At 38.7% G+C, this 10,799-nt stretch overlaps 1 protein-coding gene across 1 annotated transcript in view; it reads left to right on the top strand.

The window, feature by feature from the left end:
* gfpt2 (glutamine-fructose-6-phosphate transaminase 2) overlaps positions 1-8,586 on the top strand; it is a 28,348-nt gene extending 19,762 nt beyond the window's left edge. Inside the window, exons 9-19 of the mRNA XM_037675874.1 lie at positions 342-459; positions 647-810; positions 1,076-1,171; positions 2,394-2,491; positions 4,233-4,353; positions 4,745-4,902; positions 5,148-5,262; positions 5,392-5,519; positions 6,260-6,427; positions 6,521-6,682; positions 8,103-8,586. Coding sequence (XP_037531802.1) covers positions 342-459; positions 647-810; positions 1,076-1,171; positions 2,394-2,491; positions 4,233-4,353; positions 4,745-4,902; positions 5,148-5,262; positions 5,392-5,519; positions 6,260-6,427; positions 6,521-6,682; positions 8,103-8,147 — 1,373 coding nt within the window. The 3' untranslated portion in view covers positions 8,148-8,586. The remainder of the gene's footprint in view (positions 1-341; positions 460-646; positions 811-1,075; positions 1,172-2,393; positions 2,492-4,232; positions 4,354-4,744; positions 4,903-5,147; positions 5,263-5,391; positions 5,520-6,259; positions 6,428-6,520; positions 6,683-8,102) is intronic.
* The last annotated feature ends 2,213 nt before the right edge of the window (positions 8,587-10,799 follow it).

Raw genomic sequence — 10,799 nt, forward strand, 5'->3', positions numbered from 1 at the left:
AAAAAAAAAAATGTTATTCAATGCTAATCGGTGATTACTTCCTGAAAGTTTCAAAATGAGTTTGGTTCATGAGTCAGCAGTGAGCAAGAGATAGTAGACCATCCAATCTCACTTCTGGTTTCTTTGTTGGTTCAGTGTCATAAAAAGCATGGGAAACATTATCTATGTGCAAACATCCAGCTATCCTTTTAATTGTGATTAAGTGCCAATCTAAAAAGATTGATGCATTCTTTGAACTTCACAATCTTTTATTTTGTTTTACTTCAACAGATAGCCAAGAGGAAGACATTGGAGTCAGTAAAAATAGAACAACGCTGACTCTTGACTTTTGGGCTTTCTAGGTCACTTCAAGGAGGAGGTGCAGGAGAAGAACAGCCACAACAAGGCCGACTGCTCCAACGCCATCAGCTCTGTCGGGGACGGCAGCGCCGTGGAGTACTACTTCGCATCGGACGCGAGGTGAGGGAAGCAGTTCTCCGCTTGTCCTGTGGTGAACGCAGAACAAACAGAGCTCTTCATCATTTGTCACTCCGCGCTCTCATCAGCCACCGTATCTTCCAGGCGTGATCAGAAAGATAGGAACAAAACAAACAAGTCGTCCCGGCGTTACACATCATCACATTTGTGTTTCTGTACTTCTTTCTAGCGCCATCATTGAGCACACCAACAAAGTGCTGTACCTGGAGGACAATGATGTCGCAGTCGTGAAGGGAGGACACCTCTCCATCCACAGGATGAACCGGCAGGCCGGTGAAGACCCAGTGAGGGCAGTTCAGACCCTGCAGATGGAGCTGCAGCAGATCATGAAAGGTCAGATCAGCCTCAGCATGACACCACCCTTCTGTATCAACCTCACTCTGTAGTTTTGATTTAAGTGACATCATCACAGAGTCATAAATGTCCTGTTAAAACATGATGAATCACATCGAGGTGATGTGTGATCGCCCTCTGCTGGCTGAGTAGAGGAACTCCTTTCACTGCTGGGAAATGTTTAGTTTGTATTCAGCAGTTTTCTTCCTGTTTGGGAGGAGAACATTCAGCATGTCACCACAAACCGCTTCTCTTTCTTTTGCAGGAAACTTTGAAGCCTTCATGCAGAAGGAGATCTTTGAGCAGCCAGAGTCGGTGGTGAACACGATGAGAGGCCGCATTTGTTTTGACACCAACACAGGTGATCAGTGATTTGCAATCACCATTTTTTTTCCTGTATATTTCAGGAAGTCAGACTCTTTGAGTGTTAGGAAAAAAAAAAAGAAGAAAAAGAAACTGAATTCTGAAAGCTAAAAGAAGGAGTACACTAGCTTAAAGCAGCTAAAAGCTTGGTAAAGACTGAACGCAACATAAAAAGTCAAAAATAGTCAAAAGCAGATCTCAAAAAGAATCGTTATTTTGAAAAAAGTGAAAACATCTCAGTGTATTTCTGTGAGGAAAATATTTATAAATGAAGTTAAATATTTTGAAAATGGTACCACTTTACAATAAGGCTCCCCTTATAGATGGCTAATACCCAGTAAATAGTTTATAGATACGTTATTAATTCCTCTATAAACACTTTATAAATCATTAATAACTGCTTATTATGCATTAAGTAAGGGTGATGGAGACAGAACTGACCAGTTTATTGCCAAATATTGGGCCAAATCTGTTCACCTATATATTTCATTTCAAGTTGTTATATTAAACATTTCAGACTAAGTTACTACCTTGTGAGCACAATAAGCATTTGTAAACATATTTATTTAGCACATAATATTGTGCTTTATCACTGCATTGTAAGTATCTACATCTAATATAATATCCTAAAAAATAGGTTTACAAATGCTTATTGTGCTCGCAAGGAAGTAAGTTAGTCTGAAACAATTCTAGATGAAATATATAGGTGACAGATTTGGCTCACTGTTTGGCAACAAACTGGTCAGGTCTGTCTCTGTCACCCTTAATTAATGCATAATAAGCAGTTATTAATGATTTATAAAGGTTTAATAGAGGAATTAAAAATGTATCTATAAACTATTTATTAGACATCTATAAGGGGAGCCTCATTGTGAAGTGGTACCTTGAAAAAGTATAAAAGTCACAAAACCTAAAATTTGCAGAGCCCATCTCTTGAATGAGCTGAATGGTTTTTTAAAATGTATTTATGAAAGATTATAATAAGAAAGTATGCAAAAGTAATTAGAGCGTAAAACATATGGGTAAATGAAACAACTGAAACGTTGGTTTGAATGTTGAACCACAATTATTTTCAGTTTAAGACAGAGCAATCACGTGATATGTGAGCTTATGGAGGTCCTTTTTTATAAATAAAATCACTTTTTCCTAAATGCAAGAGAAGATTGTTCAAGTGTATGCTGTTCTAACAAATAGTACTGCTTTCTATTTTCCTTTCTAAGTGGTTCTTGGAGGACTGAAGGATCACCTGAAGGAGATCAAACGCTGCAGGCGGCTTATCATGATCGGTTGTGGCACCAGCTTCCACGCTGCAGTCGCCGTGAGTAAAACCAACGTAGTGTTTCGTTGTTTTACGTTCTGTAGTCCAGAGAGCTGTGTGGATGTTTATGAAGCATTCACACTGTGATCCGTTTGTCTTCTGTACGTTTTTTTTCATGATTCTCGTCCCGCAGTTTTTAAGCTATGTCAACAAATCATCCATCAAAACGTTCAGCTCTTTCAGGATAATCCTGATATGACTTTTGGTATTGGTGAAACTTTAGCTTTTTGAAATATTTAGCCTTTTCTGCCATTTTTTTCCTCATAGAAAATGAACTGAGCTCATTTTACATCCTTCAAATCTTTAGCTCTGTTTACAGTTTTTTACTGCTCCTTTCACATTTTGTTCTGGTTCAGCTTCTTTCAGCTTCCTTGTGCAAATTTAAGCTGTTTTTCAGCTACTTTCAGCTGTTTTGTACTCCTTTCTGATTCCTTCTGCTAACTAGAAAATTTTTGTGCTTCTTCTAACGTTTTTCCTGCTAATTTCAGTTTGTTATACTCCTTTGAGCTTATTTATGCAAGTTTCAGCTTTTTCTGCTATTTCAGCTACTATTTAGCTTTTTATGCTAATTTGAGCTTTTTCAGCTAATTCCACACTTTTTGCACTAATTTCAACTTTTTTCAGCTTAATTTAGCAAAAAAATATGCTCTCTCAACTTACTTCTGGTAAATTAAGCATCTTTCTGCTTTTTAGCTACATTTCAGCTGTTTTTTTTTTTTTTTCTTATTTCAGCTTTTTCAGGTAATTTCCACTAATTTGTGATTATTTCTATTACTTTCAGTGTAATTAACTTCTTTCTGCTAATTTCAACTTTGCATGCTCTTTTCAGCTAGTTTCAGCTTTTTTGGCTCTTTCAGCTACTATTTAGCTCTTTTGATGCTGATTTTAGATTTTTCAGCTAATTCCACATTTTTTTAGCTCATTTCAGCTCTTTCCACTTCTTTCTGATAGTTTCAGCTTCTTTCTGCCTTTTCATCTACTTTTCAGCTTTTCTTTTTTTGCTCTTTTCAGCTTTTTTATAGCTAATTTCCAAATTGCTGTGCTCACTTCTGTTCATTTAAACCTAATTCAGCAAATATGTGTCCTTTCTGCTTTCTTCTTCTAAATTAGGCTTGTTCTTCCATTTCAGTTACATTTCAGCTGTTTTTCAGCAAGTTCTTCTGCAATAAGCATTCACACTGCATTTTTGCAGGAAATGCAATTCCTCTAGTTTCAGTTTATGCTCCTTTCTGCTGATTTCTGCAAGTTTCAGCTTTTTTTGCCACTTCATCTATGATTTGACTGTATGCTAATTTTAGCTTTTTCAGCTAATTCTACTTTTTTTTTTAGCTAATTTCAGCTCTTTTTGCTTTCATCTGGTAGTTTAAGCCTCTTTCTGCCTTTTCAGTTACTTTCAGCTATTTTTTGTTAATTTCAGTATTTTTTTTTTTTTTTTTTTTACTAAATTCATAATTGTTATGCTCATTTCTGCTTATTTAAACCCAATTCAGTAAATGAGTTATTTCTGCTTTCTTCTGCTAATTTAGGCTTGTTATTCCATTTCAACATTTGTTCCTAGATAATTTGAGCTGTTTTTCAGCAAGTTCTTCTACAATGAGCATTCACACTGCATTTTCACAGGAAATGCAATTTATCTAGTTACATTTCATATCAAACACATTAACCAGTCGTCACAGGGGAAGTTTAATTATTTAAACAGTATTTGAATGATGTAAAGGAATTCTGCTTTTGGTGCTTTCAGACCAGACAGCTCCTTGAAGAGCTGACCGAACTTCCTGTCATGGTAGAGCTGGCGAGTGACTTCCTGGATCGCAACACACCTGTTTTCAGAGACGATGTGTGCTTCTTCATCAGCCAGTCAGGTAACAGTAATGGCAGTCCTGACCACTAGGAGACATGTTCTCTTCATCTAATCCAGTGGTTCCCAACTCTGGTCCTTGTGGAACACCATCCTGCACGTTTTAGTTGTTTTCCTGTTTTGACACACCTGATTTGAATGAACGGGTGATTAACAGGCTCCTGCAGAACTTGATGAAGTAATTAAATCACTGAGTCAGGTGTGTTGGAGCAGGGAAACAACCAAAACATGCAGGATGGTGTTCCTCAAGGACCAGGGTTGGGAACCACTGGTCTCATCGACTATGAAAAGGACTCGACCTGTTGACACGCTCATGCCCTTTTTTCCTTTTATGTTTTGTCTGAGCTATATTCACACATAATGACCATAAGCTCTCCTTTTCTGGGCCTCTGCAGGAGAAACAGCAGACACTCTGATGGCTCTGCGCTACTGCAAAGACCGAGGCGCTCTAACCGTCGGTATAACCAACACCGTGGGCAGCTCCATTTGCAGGGAAACTGACTGTGGAGTCCACATCAATGCTGGACCAGAGATAGGAGTGGCTAGCACCAAGGTATGCTCCCATGGGTTAATAAAAACATTTCCATGGGCATTTATTTTTAAATTAGCCTGACTTGAGGCTGAAATATGGAAATAAAGCTTCTCTTGGTTTGTTTGTGGCTTTTGTATTTTTATAAAGTTATAGAAACGCAGCAGTAGCTCAGTGGTTACAGATGTGGTGCAATGTAATGATCCATTGTCTAATGTAGACCACTTGGGAATTTTTATTTTTTTTTAATTGGTGTTTGTTGTGTCCAGGCCTACACCAGTCAGTTTGTGGCTCTCACCATGTTTGGCCTGATGATGAGTGAGGACAGACTCTCCCTGCAGAAGAGAAGACTGGAGATCATCAACGGTCTCAAGGTGCTGCCTGGTCAGTGTGCGGGCAAACTTTAAATCTTTAAACGTGGATGAATATGCTGGGCCTCTTGTGTAAACCCACCATCTTTATGGTGTCTCTTTAAGATGGCTTTCTGACTCATTCTTCCTCCACACTCAACAGAGCTGATAAAAAATGTGTTGTCCCTGGATGAGAAGATCAAGACCATTGCTAATGAACTGTATCAACAAAGATCCCTTTTGGTTATGGGCCGAGGTTACAACTACGCCACTTGCCTTGAGGGAGCCCTGGTGAGTTTGATTTTTCACAGCTGTCTTTAAGCTGTTATTATTTTCTCCTTGTATATCACAAAATTTAAGTTTCAAATAAGTTTAAATAAATGCACGTTGTATTTATAACCTGAGAGAAAATGTGCCAAACTCAAGGCCCATGGGCCAGATGTGACCACTGGTATAGTTTGATCCAACCCACCAGTTAATTTCTGAAATGTTGAGACTGAAGTTTCTGGCATTTCTCATGTGTTTATTAAAACAACATAATCTGTGCCACGGCCGCCCAAGGCATAAGCAAACTAAGCAGCTGCTTAAGGCCCCAGGGCCACTAGGACCCCCCCCCCCCCCCCCCAAGTGGAATTTAATTTTTTTTATTTATGTAATGATTTCTATATGATTTTATTTATTTTACCACATATATACATATAGGATAATGTAAACAGGGCTGTCAGAGTTGCAATGAGTTTATATTAGGTGGGTGAATGATCTGATCATCTGACTGTTAATTGCAGTAATCCACATTATTACAGAAATAGAGGGCCCCAAACCAAATTTCACTTAGGGCCACATGGAGGCTTGAGCCGGCCCTGATCTGTGCAGACTACTTGTGACACTCAGTCAGCTCTAAAGTAAAAAAAAAATCAAGTTATAACTTTTCAGTCACAGTTCTGTGTAAATAATTTGACATGTTGCATCTGTAAACTCGGACAGCTTACATCTTTTTCATGGAAGATTACGGTATTGTATTCCAAATGCAGAAAATTAAGGAGATCACCTACATGCACTCGGAGGGCATCCTGGCTGGAGAACTGAAGCACGGTCCTTTGGCCCTCATCGACAAACACATGCCTGTCATCATGGTCATCATGCGTGACTCCTGCTACACCAAGTGTCAGAACGCCCTGCAGCAAGTCACTGCCAGATCGGTAGGTCCTTCCATTGGGAAAACGAGCCCGAGACTTAGCTTAAACACAGCAAACGGTATAAATGAGCTTAAACTCTTGGTTTCTCTTCAAAAGGGTCGACCCATCATCCTGTGTTGCCAGGAAGATTCTGAGATGATAAAGAACGCCTACCAGACCATTGAGCTGCCGCAGACTGTGGACTGCCTGCAGGGCATCCTCAGCGTCATCCCGCTGCAGCTGCTCTCATTCCACCTGGCTGTCCTGCGAGGATTCGATGTAAGTTTTTGTGTTTTTGCCTACCCCAACTTTAAAGAGCTATCAGCAGGGCTTCATTTGTAAACCGATCAATGCCATAACGCCAATAGAGGACGAGCTGGAGGGTGTGTGTGTGGTCTGTGGTGTATATTTGAACGGGTTGAATATGTTTACCTACATTTGTAAACATTTGATTTGATAACTATTTTAGAGAGCAACAACATCAGCTCTCTCTTTGTGTGAGTAGGGCAGCTCTCCTTCTGTCAAACAGTCGGCACTCACCCACACCACTCGCTCGCTCCTCCTTCAAACTCGATTGCCGCTGCCTTCAGGTGCTTCAATTCTTGGTTGTTCAACTAAGGGCAATGAGAAGCCTTTTTTTCCTTATGAACTGGACTGTCTTTTTGACATTTTGATCGCTCTTATTTTGACAAATTAGCATTGTGGTTTTGATACGTGATGTGAATCATACACATCAAACATTTCTCTCTTTGTATTTTTAATAAATAATCAAATATTATTAATAACTCACTTAAACTGTCAAACTGATTTGCAATGTAGTTGTGCTGTTTAATTATATTTTTGAGGTTTTATTTTTTTTTTATATATAAAAATGTGCAATGACTTTGGACTTTTAGGGGCGGGGCTATTTTTAAGGGTAGAGGCAGAAATGCTTTGTTTGAAGCGGCCGGCAGCTGGTGCGTGATATGAAGAAGCTCGTAATTGGCTGTTGTGTTTAAAATTAGTGTTTATGTAGTTTATATATCCAGTATAAGTTTATTCGTTCAAGACAGTCATATTTGTTCATAACTTTATTTTTAGTAAACCTGAGAGTTACTGGATCCAAGCAAACAGTCACTGGAATGCACCATGTCAAAATAAGAGCATTCCCAGATCCTGTCCTGGCACGATCCAGCTCAAATTAATCAATGGCTATATGGCATTGTTTACAATGAAATGGTACAAAATATGTCAACAAATCCCTGTTTGAATATTTGTTAAATTACAAGATTAATTTCTAATGAAAAATAAATATTATTGTAGCCTGCTGTAGTAGTTAGCTCTTCTGCCTCACAGCAAGAACATCTTTGGTTCCTTGAAGCCTTTCTGTGTAGCATTTGCATGTTCTCACTGTGCTTGTGTCGGTTTTCTCGGGGTACTCCGGGTTTCTTTTCCATCTAAAAACATACTCGTTACTCTAAATTCCACTAAGGCGTGAGGGAGAGTTATGTCTACAGCATAGACCATATAAATCTAGACCTCCTACCAAAAGTTGAAGCCAGAACAGAACCAACATTTTCTGCTGGCTGGTTGCAGAGCAAGTTTTAAGTCCTACCCTTGCGATGTAACCAAGTGGAACATTGCCATTGGTAAAATACCAGACGCCTACAGTTAATTCACCCCATGAACCTTTCTGTAACAATTTGCTCTCTCTTTTCAGGTCGACTGTCCCAGAAACTTGGCCAAGTCTGTGACGGTAGAATAATTCCAGTTTGCAAAGCCCCGGGAGAAGAGCGAGGTAGCTTAACCAGATTTACGGAGCAACTGTGCAATCAAACATCCTGTGCATTTGTGAGTGTGTGGTGGAATTGGAGTAATGTACAGAGGTGTGCGCGTGTGTGTGTGCATGTGTGTGTGTGTGGATGAGACCTCAAGAAAATGACAGAGGAAAAACAATTAACTTGAAAATAAATATATGAGAAATGTGAAATCTGACCAAAGCCTTGTGAAAAAGTTTATAAAAACCATCCATGCAGCCAAAACAACCTGCTGTGCCTTGTTCTAGTTGAGCCAAAAAACATACGTAGAAGAAAATTATTGAAATATTTTATTGAAGTGTTTACGACTGTGCAATAAGGACACTAAACTTGGATTATGAATGTATGTCACAGGGTCAAAAATTCTTCTTTTACTTTATGAATTCATTACCAACATCAGGGTTTGCGAACCCCATCATTGCATCAAATGTCAACAAGAATTATAGTTTCTGGTAGAAATCTAAAATATACATTTTATTGTCATTTTATTTGTAAATTCTATGGATTGCTGTGCCTGGAGACCCAGTAACCAATAATTTTATATTTTTATTTTATTTTAATTTAAAATGCATTGTCCAGAACCAGTTTGTAAATGTTTCACTACATTTTTTTCAAAGTTTCTGTATTTCTTGTCATTTGTGAGTAAAATAGCACTCCGTCAGTAAACTTGATTTTTTTCTGATTTTATTGCTTTTCTTTTCATTTGTATGGGTTTTGTGATAATCTGTATTTTATTAAGAATTATTTTGTTTTTTAAGGGCTAAAGAGATTGGTTGATATCTTTATGATTGTTTTATATAAAGTGTTTCTTATGTAAATATAAATTGTGAATCAATAAAGTGATAAAGTATTGTTTTCAAGGTGAGCAGTGTTTTTTTTTTTACGTTTTTCTATTTACTTGCAAGGGTTTGATTTTACCCAAAATGTCTTTGCAACATCTAATTTGTAAATGTTGTTTTATTTATTTTTGCTTGAAGCATTTACATTTTCTTTACAGTAATCAAGGGGTAATAATTTTGACATGTTTGAAGCTGGAATTGTTTCTAAATCGCTCAGTTCAGTCCCAGTGTGTGATATAAACAGACTGCTTTTTCCTGATGGTGTGTATTAAACAGTTTGTGTGCAGTAAATGAGTTTAATGATAAATGTGTTTCTTTCAGAAATGACTGTTTAAAAAAAATAACTAAATATATTATCTACTACATAGTGAGTATATTTTATGGTCAAAAACCTTCTAAAACTTTTAAAAATACTGTTATTTATTTATTTATTTTTTAAATATTAGTACACTACAAATGTACACACTATAAATTCAATTAAATTTTGCAAATAATTTTTGAAAAACATTTTACTGACATGTTTGTGGTGATTCTAGAAACCAGCCACAAGGGAGCACAAACCAGTTGTGCCGGTCCCAAGTCCGAGAAAAAGGTGAGGGTTATGTCAGGAAGGACATCCAATGTCAAACATTTCTGCCAAAAATAATATGCGAGATCATCTAAGTGACATCATACCAGCTCAATCGTGGCCCGGGTTAACGACCGCAACCGGTGCTGTTGACAAACAGGATGCTGGCGGAAATTGTGTTACTGTTAGTGGAAGACCACGAGGAGAGAAACGTGTCAGGAGACAGAGGGAGAAGAAGAAAGTCAAGAATGTAGGACTGAGGGTGGCAACTTTAAATGTGGGGACAATGACAGGCAACGATAGAGAGCTGGCTGGCATGATGCAGAGAAGGAAGGTAGATGTTTTATGTGTCCAAGAGGCCAAGTGGAAGGGCAGCAAGGCTCGCAGCATTGGAGCAGGGTTTAAACTGTAATCATGGTGCGGATAGACAGAGAAGTGGAGTATGCATAGTCCTGAAGGAGGAGTTGGCAAAGAATGTACAGTAGTAGAGATGAAAAGAGGGTCAGATAGGGTGATGTGTCTGAAGGTAGAAGTAGAAGGTCCGATGCTAAATGTTGTCAGTAGTTATGCTCCACAGGTTGGTGATGGGGAGGAGAAATATACGTTTTGGAAAGATCTGCATGAAGTGATAGAGAGTATTCCCAGGAAGGAGAGAGTGGTGATCGGAGCAGATCTGAATGGACAAGTTGGTGAAGGAAACAGAAGGGATGAGGAAGTGATGGGTAGGTTTGGTGTCAAGGAAAGAAACCAGGAAGGACAGATGGTGGTGGATGCTGTCAAGAGAATGGAAATGGCTGTAGTCAACATTATTTCCAAAAGAGGGAGGAACTAGAGTGACCTAGAAGAGTGGAGGAAGGAGTACGCAGGTCGACTACATTCTGTGTAGAAGAGGAAACCTGAGGTAGATTGGGGACTGTAAGGTTTTAGCAGGGAAGAGCGTGACCAGACATTGTGGATGGTTGTGTAGAATGATTGTTGTTGTGAAAAAGACCAAATGGTGGAAACTGACAAAAGAAGAATGTTGTGAGAAATTCAGAGAGGAGCTGTTAAAGGCTCTGAGTGGGCGGCTGTGGCTGAGTGGTTAGAGCAGTCACCCTTCAAAGAAAGAGTTGGGGGTTCAATTCTACCAGCAGTCACATGCACTGAACCCCTCATTGCCTCTGATGTGTGTCCCATCAGTGTGTGAATGTGAT

The sequence above is a fragment of the Nematolebias whitei genome, chromosome 4 (genome assembly GCF_014905685.2).
Source record: "Nematolebias whitei isolate Nwh7 chromosome 4, NemWhi1, whole genome shotgun sequence".
Taxonomy (NCBI): domain Eukaryota; kingdom Metazoa; phylum Chordata; class Actinopteri; order Cyprinodontiformes; family Rivulidae; genus Nematolebias; species Nematolebias whitei.